Source organism: Medicago truncatula, chromosome 1 (genome assembly GCF_003473485.1).
Source record: "Medicago truncatula cultivar Jemalong A17 chromosome 1, MtrunA17r5.0-ANR, whole genome shotgun sequence".
Taxonomy (NCBI): domain Eukaryota; kingdom Viridiplantae; phylum Streptophyta; class Magnoliopsida; order Fabales; family Fabaceae; genus Medicago; species Medicago truncatula.
This window is the reverse complement of record NC_053042.1, coordinates 5,445,045-5,466,778: the sequence shown is the minus strand read 5'-3', so window position 1 is coordinate 5,466,778 and position 21,734 is coordinate 5,445,045. Positions and strand designations below refer to the sequence as shown.

Genomic DNA, 21,734 nt, shown 5'->3' with positions numbered 1-21,734 from the left:
ATTTAAAAGTTGAAAGATATCATTATTTAAATTAGAAAAGAGATGAAAAGAAAAAAAATATAAAATTTTGTCAAAAAAAAATATAAAATCTAAACAATCAATTTATTATTTGTGAATATATTGTAGAAGCTTTCAAAAACAAATAAAAATATTAATGAGTGTCTGTATTTAATATATTGAAAATTATATATTTTTTTTATGAAAAAGAAGTAGTGGGTATAAGATAGGAAAAAAGGAAGAAGCAACGTTGGTAGAGCTGTAGTGTGTAGTCCACAGTTAACTTGTCTGGCGGCAATACAATTCTGTCCTAAACTAACAACTCATTTGCTTAACGTTTCATTGTTCTAACAAACCAATTTCCGTTTCATCCCAAAAACACAACACAATAACAATCTTGGATTTCACACACTTTTCTCTCTCTTCACAGTGGCAAAGTTGTAAAATGGAGCGAAAACAAGGTTTCTTTTCATCCCTCAAAGACGAAGTAGTAAGAGGACTTTCACCGGCGAGGTCACGTGCAAAATCTCCGGCGAGAAGTGCTTCTCCGATGTCAGGACTTCTCCGTCGCCGGAGAAAAAACCAAGGTGTTCCGCCAGAGTTGTTTATGACGAGATCGGGAAGTTTAAGACCGTTAGAAGCTTTATCACCGTTGAAAGAAGGTCCTGATGGAACCGACGGTGAAGATGTTGGAAACAGAGAAGGAAAATGGGGTCATTGGATGAAGGGTCAATTAGCTAGAGCACCTTCAGTTTCATCATCTTCTTCAGCATGCAAAAAATCTGATCTGAGATTACTTCTTGGTGTTTTGGGTGCTCCTCTTGCACCTGTTCATGTTTGTACTACTGATCCTTTTCCTCATCTCAGCATCAAAGACATTCCCATTGTTAGTTTTTCTATATCTCACTCACTTTTTTTCTTTCTTTCGTGTTAATCCTCTGGTTCTCTGGGAAGGGTCCTTGCTAATTTGGAGTTCTCCGGTCTCAAATATAAGCAAAAATTCTTTTTTCAGTTTCATCCGATAATTTATATTTATAATTTAGATAGATCAATTATTCAACGAATCTAAAATTAGAGTCTTTGTTTATATTTGAAAAGAGGGGGTAAGGAAAGTTTGATCAATAATTGTTCAACATTGTCTCAGAAAGATTTGTGTCATGCTAAGGGATCTCATTAACCACTCCAGTTCAACCAATTGATTACGTCGTTTTTTATCTATGATGTCACAGTCTTGTTTGTTTATGTTGTTATGTTTGAAACTCTAATAGGCTAATTAGGTGAAACATCATAGGTTGTTTAATAATTTGTTTCCTTTTTCTGTTTTTTATGTTGTGTTTTGATTGGTAGCTGGGAAATTAAAGGGGTTTTGACTTTTGAGTAACTTGGCAAGACTAGGTGAAGTTGCTTAAATGCAATGGAAAAATCTGCAAAAAAGTGTTTTTTTTTTTTTTTTTGAAAGTGCAAAAAAGTGTTCTGTTTAGCTATACTATGTGTGTGTTTGGTTCTGGATTTAAAAAACTGTCGAATGAATTGATTTTGTAAAAATGATTTTGGTGAAAAAGTGAATTGAATGTGAAGTGATTTATGTTTGGAAAGGTTCATGTAAAAGTGATTTGAATGATAAATTTGAGTTTGAAAACTGAAAATCATGTTTTGAGTCCGAAGCTACAAATCCTAGCTTCAAGTTAGAATTATCTCTGCAGGCAAAATCAATTCTATCCGCATCACCTAAACATGTTAAAATTAATTGCGGACATGTTTAATACATGGTTTGTGGTTTTGTGCTACTCTGATTCTCGGTATCTTTGTCAGCCAAACCTCGGTTGTAGGAGTATCTTTGTGCTACTCCTGCTCAGTATCTTTCTCAGTATCGGAGTTGTTAGATTAATCCAACTCCTGAGACCGAAATTTGGCTGGAGATACTGCAAAGGATCCAAGTTGGGTTTTGTGCTCTCATGGTCTATTGGATGATATTGGGAAAATTTAATGTATTCTGGTGTGTGCAGGAGAGATAGAATTGGGGAGAGGAAAGAGGGATATTGGGATTTGTTTTAGCTACTTTTGATGTTATAATGGTTTCTCTTTTTCTACATTTGGTATGAGTAATGAAATGTAATGTTGTGGTGATATAATTTGGTGTTGTTACAGGAAACTTCTTCTGCTCAGTACATACTGCAGCAATACATTGCCTCTTCGGGTGGTCTGAAGATTCAAAATTCAATTAACAATGCTTATGCCATGGGAAAGGTGAGGATGATAGCCTCTGAGTTTGAGACTGCCAACAAAGTCACGCGTAACCGGAATTCCTCCAAAGCTGCAGAGTCTGGTGGATTTGTCTTGTGGCAGATGAATCCGGATATGTGGTATGTGGAGCTTGCTCTTGGTGGCAGTAAAGTTCATGCTGGTTGCAATGGGAAGCTTGTGTGGCGCCACACACCTTGGCTTGGTGCACATGCTGCAAAAGGGCCGGTGAGGCCTCTTCGACGCGCGCTTCAGGTGAATTTTTTAACCGTGCTGTTCGCTCCTTCCTACCTTCTCATGTATGCCTCTTGTTATTTGAAAAGTAATTTTTAACTGTGTTTTTACTTAGTTTTATTTTTGTTGGAGTTTGGTAAGTTTGTTAAGGGATATTGGGAGTTATTCATTCTATAAATAATCCGTCATTTGTAATCTTTTACTCAATCAATTGATCAATGATGTGAGTTTATTCTTCATTCATCAAGTAATATTCGTTGAATTATAATTTAGACTTGTTTCTATTTATAGGGTCTTGACCCAAGAACAACTGCTAGCATGTTTATCAATGCAAGATGCATTGGGGAGAAGAAGATAAATGAAGAGGATTGTTTCATCCTCAAGCTTTGTGCAGATCCATCGACATTAAAAGCCAGGAGCGAAGGTCCAGCAGAGATCATAAGGCACGTTTTGTTCGGATACTTTAGTCAGAAAACAGGACTTCTTGTTCACTTGGAAGATTCCCATTTGACCCGTATTCAGAACAATGGAGGCGATGCAGTTTATTGGGAGACCACGATAAATTCATTTCTTGACGACTACAGACCTGTTGAAGGGATTATGATTGCTCACTCAGGTCGATCTGTAGTGACACTATTCAGGTTTGGAGAAACAGCATTGAGCCATACTAAAACTAGGATGGAAGAAGCATGGACGATTGAGGAGGTTGCGTTTAATGTCCCCGGCCTTTCCATAGACTGTTTCATTCCTCCATCAGAGCTTCGATTTGCTTCTATAAGTGAAGCTTCTGAGCTTCCTCACGGTCAGAGGGTAAAGAGCGCCGCGGCTGCTGCTGCATACCAGGCCAAAGTTGCGCAGTTCCAAAAATCACATGAAAGCAATACGAATAACATTAACTGGACAGTGGATGTTTAGCAAAGACTAAGTTTCTGAATTAGCCTAATTGTTGTAGCTTTATTCAAGGGCCATTTGGTTCTCGGGATGACAAATTACTGCAGGTAAAATGGTAAAGATTGCAGCAGGGTTCATCAAATTTGTAAATAGAACTGATCAGTTACAGTCTTACAGATTCTGAAAAAATGATTTCTATTACTCTAGGTTTTTGGTGGACGATTATGTACATCAAGGTTATGTTTTTTCCACATCTTTTCCTATAGTGTGAAATTGGGAATCTGCTGATTGTTTTATAAGTTATAATTGTTGTTGATGTTTCTTAATTTCATATGTGAATTGCAAAAGCATTCTACCATGATGCTTCAAGATCACTAGATCAGTATAACCCAGTTTTTGTTGCTGGAAAATTTTGGCTTTGGTTTCAAGGCACTAATATTGATTTTGGTGATGGTAATTCTAGGAAAATTCTCCATCTTTGATAAAACTATTGAAGAATATTTGAATGTATTTAATGCTAGTTTTTATTATGAATTGTAAACCAAGTAGCCAGAGTAAGTAGGAGCTAAATTTTTCCTAGAACTAGGATCTTTATGCTTTTTATAAGGACACATAATCATATATGGAAAATTTGTCACAAGCTTGTAACAATATGTACTGTTAGAAGTATTTCAAGATTCTCTGATCTGCACTGTTAGACTTAGAACTATATGTTTCTTATTTTTATTAGGAAAAGAAAACTATTCAAATTTAAATCTATTATGAACTTATGACATTTCTTGTAATGTTGATGATAGTTTTTTCCTCGTGCCGTTGGATATAATAATTAGTCTGTCCCTTATGTCCCATGTGCGCTGCTAACACCGAATATGAATCATGAGGCTTTCAACATGCTTGAGATTTTCACTCTCTTTGATTTTTTGAGGGAAATTTTAAAGAAATTTATTAAGTTATTTTAGAAAATTATTCAAAATAAGTTGAAAAGTCTTTGATTGTAAGTGAGTATGTTTGGTATTGATGATTGCTTTATAGCTTTTGCAAGTAAGGTAGGTTTCCTCTAAGTCCATGTTTAGGCAGACCATCCAGCATCCCAATTTTCCAAACTTTGTTTTTTGGTAAAAATAAAAAGTATGAGAAAAGAGTAAATATTTGGTGTCTTTTGGACCAAGCTAGAATAATGGCCAGAGCCATCCGGATAATCTTCCCATCCAAAACAATGGATTTCACTTACTCAAATGCTCTCAGTGTGTGCCAATTCCATCAATTACTTGAACACTCTCTTATACTCTTGACTAGAAGCACACATGTTCTACCATCAAATATTGAAAATTAGACATATTCAAAATTGTTATTTTAGATGTACACAAGTCTTTAAATTACCTCATTTTTACCTTGATCTTTTTCACCTTTTTGGGTCTTTTTTCTTTCAAGTTTCTTTACAATTTGATCAACGTTAAAAGACATTCTTTTTTTTGAGGACATGTTTTAGTGACTTAATTTCAAACTGTACCATCTTCTATAGTGCTAGAGTATATTTCTTTGAAGGCAAAATCATTTTTTATTTTATTGATCCGATCCATCTTTTTTAACAAATCATGATCAGTATTTATCATCATAGAAGCCACATCATACATTGAAATGAAATACATTGTATAGCTCAAAGTCTTTCTCATTTAAGGATACGTTGAACATTATGTTTTAAATTTTGTCAAATTTTTTCTTGTTTCCTATAAAAGAATATATGTATAATTCAATCCTTTCAATCTCTTAAAGCAAGTATGATAATAAATCATAAGAGCAACTTCCACTTGAGATTCATTGAATTTTGCGTTTGTGAATGTTTTTTGGAATTGAGACTATAAGCCAAAATGACTTGCACACCAATGTATTAAATGAACAAACATGTCTCTCACAAACAATTTCTTTCATCAAATATCCTTTTCTACAATTTTTTTTTCCCACTTTTACATGAAACATTATGCAAAATTGCTTTGATAGACTCATAAACAGATTATCTACCTAACTTTTTCGGAGCTTTTTTTAATCTTTTTTCATTAAATGTCACAAACACCATTGATGATGAGCTTTTCGAAAAACATCCTCAATTGCATTTTTTATGTTTTTATCTTGATCAATAATTATGGCACTTGAGGTACGTCCATGCATGCATTATAATTGATTAGGGATGGACGTGAGTTTTAAAATTCCAGAACCAAGTGGAGTCAAACTCAAACCAATAGGCCATAGCAGTAGCCACACGTTTAAGGATGGGACTTGAACAAATTCCGGTAATGATTTATTGGCCAAGTTGTGTGAGCTACTCTATCCGTCTTTAATTACAAGAACATTTATAAAAAAGTTTGTTTTAAAATATTAGATTCTTTACAAATTTTTAGATGAATTTATTAGTCTTTTTTCAAATATACCAATTTTATTAATACTATTATCAATTTGTCTTGGAATATAAAAATGTAACAATAAATGTATTTATACACAAAGGGTAATTAAGTAATAGATTATATACATTTTAGACAAATATATTACTACAACAACTTTTCTCAATACCAGTAATTTTTGTTATAAGGGCCTATGAAAAAGGACGAAGGGAGTACTAATTAATCAACATAATCGCTACATTGTTCATGAGTTATGATGCTCTCCATTTTCTTTCTACGTTGTCCTCTCAATTACTATAGTTTTAAAGAGTTTTAAAGTGTAAATTAAATAATTGAACCTACCAAATGTCACATTGTTGTATTTATTATATTCTCAAAGCTTTGATAATAGAAAAATAAAGAAAGTAAAAAATCAAGAGGATCTTCACTCGTTGTTCATTGTTCTGATTCTCCTGAGAATTAATAATGTAGTCGATGCAACAAGAGTCCATTTCGAAAAATTTAGAGTAATGTTTGCGAGTTAAGTTTGAAGAGTTAAGTCTATTTTGTTGTGCATATTTAATATTATTTTTTTAAATAAATGACATAATAGACAATCATACAATATTCAAATTATCTTTTTAATCAATTTAGATACTATATTTAGAAATGATTAATACAAAAAGTGGAAATAACAAGAAAATTTAAAGACTGAAAAAAGAAAATATATCACCAATGTTAGCATCTCTAATATTTAGTGACCAATTTCGCAATTTTTTCATCTCTAATTTGTTGTCGTTATTCCAACTTTTTTCTAGTAATTAAAGTATCAACTCTTTTCCTCCGAAACGCAACTCCGGTTAACATAGTTTCTTCTATAATTCTATTCTTTTCATATATTTTTCAAACAATATAAGAAGAAGACTTGATCATATTAACTTTGTTAGAAAAGGAACAACCATATTTTTTTAAGAAGTTTAACTAACCCATCGAAATTGGTACGAGAGAATCGAAACTGAAATTTTAAGAGGAACTCATTCAGACAAGGAACAACCATGTTAATCTGTCTTTTTGAATAATAACTCCAAATACATTGAATCTTGGTTCATAGTCCGGCTCAGATATATTAATAAATCCGTTCTTCTATAATATTATTATTTGTTCAATGGAAATTGGATAAATAAGTATTACTAAAAAAATAAAAGCGTTTGTAATAAAAAAATCAAAATGGAATACGTGATATAAAAAGAATGATATTTCCCTTCAAGATAATAATATTCATAGCCGCCTTTATAATGGGGTTGAAAATTATTAGACGTGGTAAATTTGAAAACTATTAGCATGAATCTATGAGAGAACTTTAATAAAAAAAATATTTGCATAGATGTGTTGTCAATACTGAATAGTATCGTCCACATAAAGTGCGTATTTGCTTTTGTCATATGGTGAAAACCATTCAAAGCATGCATGCATGTATGCTATTCTTCTTTCATATAAATACACATGGGAATCATTCTCTCAAGCAACAGATACATCCAAGTATTAGCATCACAAATCTTAATAGCATTACACCAAGCATATATAGTATATAGTGAAAATAAAATGAACTGGTGGTTGGCTAGAGCAACTGGTGATCATCCTGGCAAGGCAAGTTCTTACGAACTAAATTTGTTCTATATTTTTCATTTTAATGCTAATTAATTTGATATATCTATTATGAATGACAATAAACACTGGGCAACGAGGAAAAAAAATTGATGTATCAACTGGCAAAGAAAGTTCTTAGTACACACTACGTTTAACCGTAGCTCCGTGTTTCACAATTTTCCTTCATTAATTTTTCTTTTCAACTAACGTGAATTCATTCATTCATGCATGTACACAGATCACAAAATTCAAGGAAGCACCACGAAACGTCCAAAATGTAGCATTGATTATAGGCGTAACAGGAATTGTGGGAAATAGTCTAGCAGAGATCCTACCTCTAAAAGACACACCAGTTGGACCATGGAAGGTTTATGGCGTGGCTCGCCGTCCACGACCAATGTGGAATGTTGATAACCCTGTTCACTATATTCAGTGTGATGTCTCCAATCAAAACGATGTTGAATTGAAGCTATCCCCTTTAACAGACGTGACCCATATATTCTATGTCTCGTGGACCAGCAGACCCACGGAGGCTCAAAATTGTGAGGTGAATGGTGCCATGTTGAGGAACGTCCTTCAAGCCCTAATCCCAAATGCTCCAAATCTTTCCCATGTGTCTCTTCAGACTGGTGCCAAGCACTATGTAGGACCCTTCGAAATCATCGGTAAGATCAAACCTCATGAGTCCCCCTTCACAGAGGATGTGCCACGCCTCGACACACCCAATTTCTATTACACATTAGAGGATATCTTGTTCGAAGAGGTTAGTGCATTACACATTATTCTCATTAGCCTTTTATTTCAATGGTAATATACAAAATACCCTAAGAAGCTCACATTTGTCCACTTTTTTCCTTTCATTTTAGATGACATTGAACTTGAAAATTTTACTTTCCTAATAATATGGAATCTTCTTTGTATGTTGCTGAAATAAAGTACATTGCTTAATTTTAAGCAATTAATTATGCTAAGTAATCAAACCCCAACAAAAAAAAAAAAAAAAGTCAAATGCATCTAAAAGTCCTTTAAGTTTTTCGTTTTTTCCAAAGTGGTCCTTTAAGTTTCAAAAGTCTCAAACAAGTCTTTTTAGTTTTTGAATCTTTTCAAACAAGTCCTATTGTAGATAGCATAGTTGGTAATTGCTTCCTTGAACTCATCTTTGGTACCAAATCTGGTTTCTAACATCCACTTAAAATTAGTCATCTTTTTAGGCATGCAAATGGTGGATAATACTATTTGTTGCTATCATCTGAATAATCACCATCATCCTCTAAAAGGACTTCTTTGAAACGATTCAAAAATTAAAAGGACTTGTTTGAGACTTTTGAAACTTAAAGGATTTGTTTGGGACTTTTGAAACTTAAAGGATCACTTTAGGAAAAACGAAAAACTTAAAAGTCCTTTAGATGCATTTGACAAAAAAATAAGCAAAGTTGTTTATGTTTAAGCAACTAGGGCAAAAGCTGCTCTTAGAATTACACATCATAAGATTTAGAATTAATGCTATTACTCTTTCCATTAAATTATCTTTGCTAAATACATTTTTTTTGTGGGAATTTTGTTAATAAAGCATTAGGTATGCCTGATAATAGTGATTATATTTTAATATAGCGCATCTAGCTAACCCATTCTTATAAAATCGGTCTGCAGGGGAAAATATGTCAATCTTTATAAACAATTTTCAAATGTATATTTTTTCAATGTGATACTTGAACTTTAACCAATATAATTCTCTTGAATTAGCCCTATAAGATTATTTATTAGAAGTTATCGCAACCTAGATTTAAAGCTAAGTTAATTAGGCTTTATGTAAAATAAAGTCCTAAGACAAAAGATTATATCAAGCAAACAGATCAAGTTTAGTATTGAATTTAAAACACATACTATACTAAACAAGTAGTTGAAATCTCAAATCAATTAAACCTTTTTCCAATCTGTTTCTAACTTATTGAAATTATACAATAGGCTTGGAATAATATTTGCTTGGTTAAATTAATCTTGGAACTTATATTTAGTCACCTAGACAACAATTAATATAACTGGCATTAATTATTTTGTTATATAATTAAATCAGCTATTTGTTCAACTATTTTATTCAGGTGGGTAAGAAAAAAGGAACGACATGGTTCATTAATCGACCACAAGTTATCTTTGGATTTTCACCTTACAGCATGATGAACCTCATTGGCACGCTTTGTGTTTACGCTGCAATTTGCAAGCATGAGGGTCTTCCATTAAGGTTTCCTGGCTCAAAAGGTGCATGGGAATGTTATTCAACAGCTTCAGATGCTAATTTAATATCCGAACAACATATTTGGGGTGCAGTGGATCCTAATGCAAAGAATGAAGCATTCAACTGCAGCAATGGCGATGTTTTCAGGTGGAAACATTTGTGGAAGGTGTTAGCAGAACGGTTTGAGATCGATGATTATGGATTTGAGGAGGGGTCGGAGTTGAGGTTATCGGATTTGATGAAGGATAAGGGTGGTGTGTGGGAAGAGATTGTGAGGGAGAATGAATTGTTGTACACCAAGCTTGAAGAAGTTGGAGATTGGTGGTTTGCAGATTTTATGTTTAGAGTGGAGGGTGTGTTGGATAGTATGAACAAGTCTAAGGAACATGGATTCTTAGGATTTAGGAATTCTAAGAATTCGTTCATTAGTTGGATTGATAAGACAAAAGCTTACAAGATTGTGCCATGATAGTTTGGGTTTTGAATTGTCATAAGCTTTTTGTTGTGATAAATAAAGTGGGTAGGAAGAGTTATATTTTACTTTTCTATGTTTATGGTGTTTGCTTATTTGTAATAGTGTTGTGGCTTTTGTATGAAAAAATGTGTGTTATGTACCAACATATTATAGTTATTTTTATATTTCTTTTCTATCATATTAATCTGATATCCTCCTTTTTAAATTTCTCTTTACTCGTAAAAAATAAACAAGTTTGCTACACGTATTGTGATGCTCCGAGACACAAGAAACACACATGTGAATTTTATTTCAATCTGCATATATATAATATAACCATATAATATGGCACAATAATACAAAATGCATAGCACAATATATATATATATATATATATATATATATATCTTAGCTAAGGTACAACAACCAGTAAAGGCCGATAGAGTTATTTAGCTATATAATTTTTAATATCATATAATACTTTCACACACTCACAAAACGATACATATAGATAAAAATATATCAATAATAACACACAAACCATGGCCACAATCTCTCATCATGGAAGGATTTCAATTGTAGGATTACCATTTTTAGCTGCAGTGGATTGGAGATCTTTGCTAGACAGAGGAGGGAGAGGACACACACTACTGTAGTAGCCACACATGTTAGGATCATTCAAACACATATTATACAACCCCGAACAATCTGGATCCGGATCCGGCTCAGCCGAAATCAACTTTTGAGATTCGTAAACATGGCCATCATCTTTTTCGAGTTGATTACCTCTTCCTGCACCCTCAGCACTATAGCCATTCAAAATCGCCGCAACAAGGAGAACCAAAACAAGTGAAGCAGTGGATTTTGCCATAGTGTAAGTATGAATGAGTATTTTATTTTCCTCTTGTCGATGGATATTGTTTTGCAATGGAATAAAATTGTCTCCAAACCACTCCGATTTATAGAACTATATGATTTCCTTAAATGAGAAGTGAATGAATTAACTCTGCCGTGTCATGAGAAAAATATTTTCACAAATTAGGGTAACCGTGTGGGAACCATGGTATTAAATATGAAGATTGGCCAGTTGATTATTATAGAAGGAATAATTAATTAACACAGGTGAATTAATTAAGTGCTATAGCAAAACTGGCTAGCAAGCCACACTGAATTAATTTAGGGTGATAACTTTTTTGACTCATTGATTATGCATTTTGTCTTCGCTTGCTGCATGCCTGATAAAGATGGGTTAATGGGTTATATCGGGTAGCACTTGGGTGTCATTGGCTTTTGGTGCCATTAGTACCATTGTCTCTATCTCTCTCTTAACCACTCATTCTCTCTCATCTAAATAGTTTATTTTAATAATTCATTCATCATTCTCTCCCATCCAAGCTTGAATAGGTTGCGGACTATTGGTTTGCGGATTTTATGATGACGTGGTTCGGTTTTGGTTAAAGTCTTTGCCGGATTTAATCAAATTTTATTGGTTTTAGTTGGGTTGAAAATCAGTATATTTCAATCAACTCCAAACTAATCTAACTCGATGATGAGCAAAACAACAAAAGCATATTATGTGTTCACTCAACCCACCAATGAGCAAAATAAATGATATAATCCTGATAAAATAAAGGCTTAAATGTAGTTTTCAACCCCCTGGTTTATCAATTGTGTGATTTTAACTCTGTAGTTTTAAATGTGCGATTTTGACCCACTATTATGCCCCCTTTCTGATTTCACAGTCCTCAAGTCAGACTTTGACCAAATATTGACAATGAGGTGCTTGTTAGAAATAACAAAGCTGAAGAAGAAAAATAAGCAAAATCACAACACAAGAATATAAAGTAAGAACTCCAAAACTGAAGAAAAAACCACGACCGTTACAACTAGAGAATTATTATGTGAATTTTTTTACAACACATAGACTTCTCTCACTCTCACGCCCAATGTCCCGGTGCAACCACACTCTCACAAAATAAATATTTAAATTAAGTTAGATATAAGCTTAAAGTGTTACGTGCATCTAAAAACAAAGAACCTAGGTCTAATATATAGCCTTGGTCTTCCCTTTGCTTCACCGTACTAAGCGACGTAGTAAATAAGTCTCATGATAGGGTGGGAAGAGTTATTATTTACTGTTCTATTTTCTTAGTGTTTGCTCTTTTGTAATAATGTTGTAGTTTGTTTTATGGAATTTTTTAAGGGAATAACACCCTATTTGAAGGCAGCAAAAACCTACGCAATCCACTATTTTTTGTAATTAATTTTTATTCTAAAAGGACAATAATATGAAGTTTCCGTCCAGAGGTGTTAGTCCCTCAAATTAGTGAAATAGCAATTTAGACCTTTAAATTTGACAACATCAATCAATTTAATCGTTCTTTTTTTTCTTCCCAAGTTTAACACTATTTTAAAAGATTATATGCATGTCTTGATGTTGCCAAAGACTATTCAAGTCAATATGTATGTCTTTCATTAGTTTGATAGATTGCTGCTACTAAAGAGATATTTTGATGGAGAAACAAAATTGAATGTTGTTTATTAATTTAATGGACTAATTTGTAATTTAATGTACATGTGAGAGATTAAATTGATCAACCTTTACAATTTTGAGGACAAATATTGATTTTTGCGTTTTTAACATGAACAAGAACACTTCAGAACAGCGCGCAATGCAGAAACACTCACAGAATGCGATTATGCAGAAAGCGCAGAAACAAAAACACAGCAGCAAAAACGTTCACACCAGAAAATAACTTAGAATTGAAATGTGACTACATTGTTGAAATTTAAAGAAAAATAAGCATGGAAGATACACTTATATTCTTATAGCTTGAATTCGTTTTCAGTTGATGATTAGGGTTCAAAATGTAAGTATTCAACCTTGTTTACAACATACGACAAGCAATCTTTTAGTACTATCTTCGTCGGACCATAAATCTTGTCTGCTTCCATTTGCAGTTGAATATGCGTCGTCTACATTCTCTTATCGGTATCAACTTCCTTCTTGTCAATTATTTTCAAACTTTGTTCAATGTGGTGCTTAGTGTACCAACTTTTCTTTCATGTCTACCAACTGTTGAATTATTTCATAGCAATTATTTGTCAGGGACCAGGATTAGGGACCCTTAGACGTGGTTGTTTTTTGTGCTGATAATAAAGTGGATGTTGATCTTTTTGAGCCCGTCCAAAGGTAAGGGTGGACAATTGGACCAGGGTAAGGGACCCTTAAACTGAATAGCAGGGTCTTGTTAACGAGTGTTTTCGGATCATTCGTTAAGCATTTTACTTTAAGAAAATATTCTTATAAAAAAGTCAAATATCACAATTTCCAATATATTGGATACGGAAACTTTTATAAAAACTTACCTTTTAAGGTCCTGAGTGCTCTAGGGGCACTCGTTGGCATTTCCCAAATAATATTAATATAATAAAAACGAGAATGTCATGGCCTTATGGCACTCACTGTCTCAAGCAATACAGCTTTTAATAGCATGTCACCTATACTACACAAACATCATGATTCAACATCACATTATCTTTGAAAAGAAAAAAAAAATGAACTGGTGGTTAGCTAAAGCATCTGGCACTGGCAAAGCAAGTTATTTAAGCATTGTTCTATGTTTTTCAATATCCTCTCCCTTTTAATTTTTATTTTCAACTAATGAGATTTTACTCACTCTCTTGTGCCTGTGCAGATTACAGAATTCAAGGAAGCACCAGGAAGCTTCCAAAATGTAGCATTGATTATAGGCGTGACGGGAATTGTGGGAAATAGCCTAGCAGAGATTCTACCTCTCGACGACACACCAGGTGGTCCATGGAAGGTTTATGGTGTGGCTCGCCGTCCACAACCAACGTGGAACGCTGATAAGTATGTTCACTACATTCAATGCGATGTCTCTGACCAAAAAGACGTCGAATTGAAGCTCTCTCCCTTAACTGATGTGACACATATTTTCTATGTCTCGTGGACCAGCATGCCTACAGAGGCTCAAAACTGCGAAGTTAACGGTTCAATGTTAAGGAACGTCCTTCGAGCCCTCATCCCAAATACTCTCAATCTTTGCCATGTGTCCCTTCAAACAGGAACTAAGCACTACCTAGGATCCTTCGAAACGATCGGTAAGATCAAGGCCCATGAGTCCCCCTTCACGGAGGATGTGCCACGCCTTGTCACACCCAATTTCTATTACACACAGGAGGATATCTTGTTAGAAGAGGTTGGTGCATAAAATTATTGCAAACTAGACTTTCTAAAAAAATGTCTTTACAACAAAAGATTATTATAAAGTAAACAAATAAGTTTAGTTTTGAATTTGAAACACATACTAGACTCATATGATCATAGAAATATCAATACAATCTAACCTTTTTCCACTATGTTTTTAACAAATTGAAATTATATATTACTAACATTCTTTGGAATTATATTTTCTGTGTTAAATTAATCTTGGAACTTATATTTAGTCACTTAAACAAGAATTAGTATATCGCATACATTCTTTTTAGCAAATAGTTTCACATCTATTTATTTTTTAGGGGGTATCACATACATTATTATATAATTAAATGAACAATATATTTGTTCAGGTGGGTAAGAAAAAAGGAACGACATGGTTCATTAATCGACCACACCCCATCTTTGGATTTTCACCTTATAGCATGATGAACGTCATTGGCACGCTTTGTGTTTACGCCGCAATTTGCAAGCATGAGGGTCTTCCTTTAAGGTTTCCTGGCTCAAAAGGTGCATGGGAGTGTTATTCTACTGCTTCAGATGCTAATTTAATAGCCGAACAACATATTTGGGGTGCAGCGGATCCTAACGCAAAGAATGAAGCATTCAATTGCAGTAATGGTGATGTTTTCAAGTGGAAACATTTGTGGAAGGTGTTAGCAGAACGGTTTGAGATCGATGATTATGGATTTGAGGAGGGGTCGGAGTTGAGGTTATCGGATTTGATGAAGGATAAGGGTGGTGTGTGGGAAGAGATTGTGAGGGAGAATGAATTGTTGTACACCAAGCTTGAAGAAGTTGGAGATTGGTGGTTTGCAGATTTTAGTTTGAGACTGGAGGGTGTGTTGGATTCTATGAACAAAGCTAAGGAACATGGATTCATAGGATTTAGGAATTCTAAGAATTCATTCATTAGTTGGATTGACAAGACAAAAGCTTACAAGATTGTGCCATGATGATTAATTTCAGCTCTGGATTGTGGTAAATAAAGTCCCATGGTGGGGTGGAAAGAGATTTTTTTTTTTTACTTTTCTATGTTTTATGGTTTTTGCTCTTTCTGTAATAATGTTCACTTGTTTGGTAATGTTCACACTTTCGCTATTTCTTAATTCTCTTAACTTCTTCACATATTAATAATTTCTAAGTTACATTATATGGTTCAAGAATAGAAAAATAAAAGATGCTACGTATTGTGATGGACTCAGACACAAGAAACACATGTGAATTTTATTTCAATCTGCATACACCTGTATAAGCATATAACATGGGACAATAATACAAAATACATATAGCACACAAATAATATATATATATATATATATATATATATATATATATATATCTCTTCACTGGACATAACCAATAAAGGTTATTTAAACATATAATTTTGATACCATAGTACTTTCACACTCGTACAACAAACTGATACATATAGATAGATAGATAACAATAACACATAAACCATGACCACAACCTCTCATCACGGAAGGCTGTCAATTTTAGAATTACCACTTTTAGATGTGATAGAATGAAGATCCTTATTAGGTTATTATGAACGAACATCAGGATTATTTTAAGAAACCGAGCTCGCAAGTTTGGAATCACAAATTCATTATCCGAACCAAACCATTCTGAAATCGAACGGATTAGTTTGTGTTAGATCCAAACTTGAATGTTGGATTGATTTAAGTCATTGGTTTGAACGAGTCATCTAAACCGTGAACAACCCTTCCAAGTAACATGGCTAATTGATATTTATGAATTCAAAATTCATTAATAAGATTGGATAGACAATATAAAAGCGTACAAGATTGTACTCCAAGGTGATTAAGATTCATATAAATAATTGATCTACGTCAACATAGTTTTTTTTTTTCTATAGACATCAGTTATGGATCGAAATTTTTGGCCAAATGATAAGTGATTTGAGCATCTATCACTTTGGCGCACACCATGTTAGTGGAGTAAATCATATTATAGTCTTGAAATTTTTATGGATACACTACATTATGTTGTGTGATCTTGTTTAATCAAGTTTCCATTTCTGTGTTCTCTTCTCTGCTGTGTTCTGGAGATGAGTTCGAATTCTTATCATGTCTTTCTCTTATATCACTCATTTGTCTACTCTTCTCTTTTATATCAGCGCCTAACAGCTGAAAGTATGACAAGCAATCTTTCAGTACTATTTTTGTCAAACAATAAATCTTGTTTGCTTCCATTGACGGTTAATATGCGTCGTCTACACTCTCTTATTAGTGTCAACTTCCTTGTCAAATAAGTTCAAACTTTGTTCAATGCGGTGCTTAATGTACCGACTTTTCTTTCATATGTCGACCAATTGTTGAATTATTTTCTTATTTTCTTCACCATGGTGCAGTATAGCAATTACTTGTCGACCAAGATTTTAGATTTTTTAATTAACACTCCGACTGAATTTCAAATTATCATAACCTAATTTTCCTAAAAACTGAAGGGTTAAGACAAAATAAAGGTAGTTGTCGATCTTGTTGGTCCCTCTGTTTGCTTGCGTACAGATCCAAGTCATTTTTCATGACCTCCATGTTGAGTGTATTTTTTCTGCGGTCAGTTTCTCCCCTTTAAAGAACAAGAAGAAAAGCAACATAGTAACCTCAAACTTAAATGTGCATGTTAATTTATCAAAAAAAAATAAAAACGTGCATGTTAATTTCTGTGTCGCGTACACTTTTCTTTTATTATAAATATAATCATAATTTTTGTTATGGATGTGGTTCTTTTTTTTTTTGTGTGATAAAGTAGATGTGGTTCTTATTTGTTCTGATAATAAAGTGGATGTCATCCTTTTTGAGCCGGTCCAAAGGTAAGGGTGGACAATTGGATCGGGGTAAGGGACCCTTAAACTGAATAGTAATAGTAAAATAATACTCTCTTCGGTCCAATATATAAGAGAAATTTAGGTCAATAAAAGTTGATGTATTTGGTTAAAAAATTGGATCACTGCATCAATTTTTGTTGACACAAATGTCTCTTATAAATAGGATCGGAGTGAGTATTAACGTAGCAAACGAGGATATCATGGGCTTATGGGCTTATGGCACTCACACAAATGATATATGATTAGATTAAATTTCCTTTTCTTCGGTATCTTTGAAAAGAAAAAATGAACTGGTGGTTAGCTAAAGCAACTGGCACTGGCAAAGCAAGTTCTATGCTTTTCATTTTCCTTGCCCTTTTATATTTTTCTTTTCAACTAATGAGATTTTACTCACTCTCTTGTGCCTGTGCAGATTACAGAATTCAAGGAATCACCACGAAGCTTCCAAAATGTAGCATTAATTATAGGCGTGACGGGAATTGTGGGAAATAGCCTAGCAGAGATTTTACCTCTCGACGACACACCAGGTGGTCCATGGAAGGTTTATGGCGTGGCTCGCCGTCCACAACCAAACGTGGAACACTGATAATTATGTTGACTACATTCAATGCGATGTCTCTGATCAAAAAGACGTTGAATTGAAGCTCTCTCCCTTAACTGATGTGACACATATTTTCTATGTCTCGTGGACCAGCATGCCCACAGAGGCTCAAAACTGCAAAGTTAACGGTTCAATGTTAAGGAACGTCCTTCGAGCCCTCATCCCAAATACTCTGAATCTTTGTCATGTGTCCCTTCAAACGGGAATCAAGCACTACTTTGGATCCTTTGAAATAGTCGGTAAGATCAAGCCCCATGAGTCCCCTTTCACGGAGGATGTGCCACGCCTTGTCACACCCAATTTCTATCACACACAAGAGGATATCTTGCTAGAAGAGGTTGGTAAATTAAACTAAACAAACAAATTATTGTCAATAAAATACGTCACAACATACACTACTATTATATAATTAGATGAACTATATTTTTATTCAGGTGGGTAAGAAAAAAGGAATGACATGGTTCATTAATCGACCACAAGTTATCTTTGGATTTTCACCTTACAGCATGATGAACCTCATTGGCACGCTTTGTGTTTACGCTGCAATTTGCAAGCATGAGGGTCTTCCATTAAGGTTTCCTGGCTCAAAAGGTGCATGGGAATGTTATTCAACAGCTTCAGATGCTAATTTAATATCCGAACAACATATTTGGGGTGCAGTGGATCCTAATGCAAAGAATGAAGCATTCAACTGCAGCAATGGCGATGTTTTCAGGTGGAAACATTTGTGGAAGGTGTTAGCAGAACGGTTTGAGATCGATGATTATGGATTTGAGGAGGGGTCGGAGTTGAGGTTATCGGATTTGATGAAGGATAAGGGTGGTGTGTGGGAAGAGATTGTGAGGGAGAATGAATTGTTGTACACCAAGCTTGAAGAAGTTGGAGATTGGTGGTTTGCAGATTTTATGTTTAGAGTGGAGGGTGTGTTGGATAGTATGAACAAGTCTAAGGAACATGGATTCTTGGGATTTAGGAATTCTAAGAATGTGTTCATTAGTTGGATTGACAAAACTAAAGTGTACAAGATTGTGCCATGATGATCTGAGCTCTGGATTGTTTGAAATAAAGTTCCCCTGGTGGGGTGGGAAGAACAATTTTTTACTTTTCTATGTTTTATGGTTTTTTGCTGTTTCTGTAATAATGTTCACTTGTTTTTTTTTTTTTTAAAGAATAATGTTCACTTGTTGGTAATTTTCTAACTTTCACTATTTCTTAATTCTCTTAACTTCTTTACACCTCTGCTCATTTTCAAAAGAGTTTTATGTAATATGAAAGTGAATTGGTGGTTTTATCTATCTAAATTATTCTGTAAAAAAAAAAAAAAAAACCAGTAAAAAGCTTAAGAACTATTGAAATTTGTACATTATATGCTAGACAAACAACTTTGGAAGAAATATACAAATCAAACTACAAATGACATATTAGTAATTTCTGAGGTACATTATATGCTTCAAGAAAAGAAAAATAAAAGATGCTACGTATTGTGATAGTCTGAGACACAAAAAACACATGTGAATTTTATTTCAATCTGTATAACCTTATAACATGGGACAATACAAAATACATATATAGCAAACAAATAATATACATTTTCATCACTGGACATAACCAGTAAAGCCTGATAAAGGTTATTTAAATATATAATTTTGATACCATAACACTTTCACACTCACAACAAACTGATACATATAGATAGATAGATTACAGATATCAATAACACATAAACCACGGCCACAATCTCTCATCACGGAAGGCTTTCAATATTAGGATTACCACTTTTAGCTGTGGTGGATTGGAGATCCTTATTAGGTTGAGGAGGACAGACAGTGCTGATGGTAGCCTGGAGGACAACGTCAGGATGAAATAAACAGAGGTTATGCCACAACGAACAACCTGGTGTCGGCGGCGAGAACACCTTTTGGGATTCATAAACATGGTCATCTTTTTCGGATTACCTCTTCCTGCACCCTCAGCAAGCACTATAGCCATTCAAAATCGGAGTTTGGAGGGTGCTTGCAACGTTGTGTTAAGCCTTTTCCTTTTGATTTGTTTGTTGTTTAAACTTCGCATGCCATGTCTTTCATCTTACATATTGTGTGCTGGTTTTCAGTGGGCCGGTTCATTTGGCTTCGAGATCGGGAGTCCGGGTCTAGCTGCAATCTTTGTTTGACTTGATTTGATTTTTCTCTGGTGTACCGGGGGCGAGGGGTGCCCAGCTAATTTGGTACTATAGTCTGAAGGGCCGATCACTTTTGATTCGAGATCGGGAGTCAGTTCTTTGACTCAAGTTTGTTTTTGGGCTTTGTGTTGTGCTCTTTCGGTGGTTCGGAGGTCGCGAGGTTTGTGTTAGCTACATGGTCCTTCGGTTAAGTGCTCTTCGATATGTGGCTCAGCTTGGGTGTTGGGGTCTGGGAGTTTTATTTTGAGGGTGTTCTTGTAAGTGAGTAGTGACGATGGGCGGTGGTGGATACCGTGTTTACGGTGCTTGTTTTTTGGGAGTTTGTTTTAGGTGGTGATGTGTTTTGGTTGGTTTATCTCTAGGGGTGTTTTTAGGTGGTTATAGTGTGCCGTCTATATGCGGCACCATTTGTATCTTATTTCGTCCATACCTTGCGTGGGGATGGCGTTTAATAATATTTTCCGATTCAAAAAAAAAAAAAATCGCCACAACAAGAAGAACCAAAACAACAGAAGCAGTAAATTTTGCCATAGTGTAAGTATGAACTATGAATAAGTATTTTATTTTCCTTTTGTCGATGGATATTGTTTTGGATGGAATAAAACTGACTGCAAACCACTGCAATTTATCGAACTAATGATTTCCTTAAATGAGAAGTGAATGAATTAAATTTGGTTTTGCGTGAGATTTTTTTTTTTAACAAAATAAGGTAACCGTGTGGGAACCCTGGTATATTGACCATTATAGAAGGAATAATTAATCAATAGAAATTAACAAGTTAAATAATATAGCAAAACTGGCATACAAATAAAAATTTAGGGTGATGCCTTTTATTGAGCCATTGATTATGCATTTGACTTTTGCTTGCTGTATGCTTCCAAGACATACTTAGATTAGACTCGTTCTTAATTTGTTACCCCTGAGAGTGTTAATGTACTTGCTAATTAGTTATTTAATACTTTTTTCAGATGGAAAGATATTGTGAAGGATAAGAGTGACGTGTGGGAAGATATTGTGAGAGAGAATGGGCTATAAACCACTAAGCTTGAAGACGTTGGTAACCGGTTAGTTGTGGTAGTTATGATGAAAGTAGAGGTCATGCAGGATATTATGACAGAACCAAGGAACATGGCTTACTGGAACCTAGGAATTCTTCGAATTCGTTCATAAGTTGGATAGACAATGTAAATGATTCCGCCCCTGAAGTTACTAAGCCCTTGAAAATAAATCAATTGAGAGTTACAGCTCGATCTAAAACCAACGATCGGGACGTAACCTCCGATAAATTAGTGTGATAGGAGTTAGAACTCATAAATCTGAGAGGCTTTTGAGCAACTTGAGAGACGGATAGAGCAATTATCTCTTTGTCCTCTTTCTTCTACACACATTTGTTGCAAGAACCAATGTGTAAGAGTCTCTGTTCTTTGAATTTTGTAGAAATAAAAGTCAACTAAGGACAAAGCATTGAAAAGATGAAAAACTGATAATATTTGATCGCATTACTCTTTTTGAATAGGAAAATTTAGTCCATCAAATTATTTTAAACGACTAATACGATTAAGAATTTTCAATTTCAGAAATTATTTTGAAATTACCAAAATTCTAACAACTAAAAATGCTCAACCCAACAATTTCAAAAACAGAATTAAGTTATTCCCTTTATAGATATTTGGTATGTTTGCATTATGTTATGTGCTCTTGTAGGAATGCTGCTGTTTCTGTCTTCTCTTCTCTGCTATAGTTGAGAGATGAGTTTGAGTTTCTTTATACCTTCTTCATATCTCCTTT

General features: G+C 34.3%; 4 protein-coding genes across 6 annotated transcripts; all 4 read left to right on the top strand.

Annotated features, from left to right (window-relative positions):
* The first annotated feature begins 201 nt into the window (after positions 1-201).
* LOC11420386 (uncharacterized) lies at positions 202-3,737 on the top strand. Of its 2 annotated transcripts, XM_039832693.1 has the most exons (4): positions 202-312; positions 349-883; positions 2,146-2,493; positions 2,764-3,737. In XM_039832693.1, exons 2-4 carry the CDS (start codon positions 443-445, stop codon positions 3,385-3,387), a joined length of 1,413 nt encoding a protein of 470 aa, XP_039688627.1. In that variant the 5' UTR covers positions 202-312; positions 349-442; the 3' UTR covers positions 3,388-3,737. The 2 variants fall into 2 exon arrangements, with proteins under 2 accessions (XP_039688627.1, XP_003589113.1); XM_003589065.4 differs by having other exon boundaries at positions 243-883.
* A 3,536-nt stretch (positions 3,738-7,273) lies between these two features.
* Positions 7,274-10,216, top strand: LOC11420385 ((S)-8-oxocitronellyl enol synthase ISY1). Its single transcript, XM_003589064.4, has 3 exons — positions 7,274-7,385; positions 7,624-8,148; positions 9,485-10,216. The coding sequence occupies exons 1-3, from the start codon at positions 7,341-7,343 to the stop codon at positions 10,085-10,087; spliced, it is 1,173 nt and encodes a 390-aa protein (XP_003589112.2). The 5' UTR covers positions 7,274-7,340; the 3' UTR covers positions 10,088-10,216.
* A 3,302-nt stretch (positions 10,217-13,518) lies between these two features.
* LOC11422455 (3-oxo-Delta(4,5)-steroid 5-beta-reductase) lies at positions 13,519-15,421 on the top strand. Of its 2 annotated transcripts, XM_024772643.2 has the most exons (4): positions 13,519-13,669; positions 13,771-13,946; positions 14,052-14,295; positions 14,666-15,421. In XM_024772643.2, exons 1-4 carry the CDS (start codon positions 13,520-13,522, stop codon positions 15,266-15,268), a joined length of 1,173 nt encoding a protein of 390 aa, XP_024628411.1. In that variant the 5' UTR covers position 13,519; the 3' UTR covers positions 15,269-15,421. The 2 variants fall into 2 exon arrangements, with proteins under 2 accessions (XP_024628411.1, XP_024628409.1); XM_024772641.2 differs by having other exon boundaries at positions 13,771-14,295.
* A 1,935-nt stretch (positions 15,422-17,356) lies between these two features.
* Positions 17,357-18,992, top strand: LOC11419174 (3-oxo-Delta(4,5)-steroid 5-beta-reductase). Its single transcript, XM_039832681.1, is given in 4 exon segments — positions 17,357-17,490; positions 17,579-17,737; positions 17,739-18,104; positions 18,202-18,992. Coding segments are annotated over 4 exon segments (1,167 nt in total). The 5' UTR covers positions 17,357-17,451; the 3' UTR covers positions 18,805-18,992.
* The last annotated feature ends 2,742 nt before the right edge of the window (positions 18,993-21,734 follow it).

Bases quoted from the DNA above. Each gene is read 5' to 3' on its own strand.
- LOC11420386 (XM_039832693.1), top strand. From the start codon at position 443: ATGGAGCGAAAACAAGGTTTCTTTTCATCCCTCAAAGACGAAGTAGTA. The intron at 884-2,145 runs GTTAGTTTTTCT...GTGTTGTTACAG, and splicing joins GCATCAAAGACATTCCCATT to GAAACTTCTTCTGCTCAGTA. The intron at 2,494-2,763 runs GTGAATTTTTTA...TTCTATTTATAG, and splicing joins CTCTTCGACGCGCGCTTCAG to GGTCTTGACCCAAGAACAAC.
- LOC11420385 (XM_003589064.4), top strand. From the start codon at position 7,341: ATGAACTGGTGGTTGGCTAGAGCAACTGGTGATCATCCTGGCAAG. The intron at 7,386-7,623 runs GCAAGTTCTTAC...GCATGTACACAG, and splicing joins CTGGTGATCATCCTGGCAAG to ATCACAAAATTCAAGGAAGC. The intron at 8,149-9,484 runs GTTAGTGCATTA...TATTTTATTCAG, and splicing joins AGGATATCTTGTTCGAAGAG to GTGGGTAAGAAAAAAGGAAC.
- LOC11422455 (XM_024772641.2), top strand. From the start codon at position 13,520: ATGGCCTTATGGCACTCACTGTCTCAAGCAATACAGCTTTTAATAGCA. The intron at 13,670-13,770 runs GCAAGTTATTTA...GTGCCTGTGCAG, and splicing joins AAGCATCTGGCACTGGCAAA to ATTACAGAATTCAAGGAAGC. The intron at 14,296-14,665 runs GTTGGTGCATAA...ATATTTGTTCAG, and splicing joins AGGATATCTTGTTAGAAGAG to GTGGGTAAGAAAAAAGGAAC.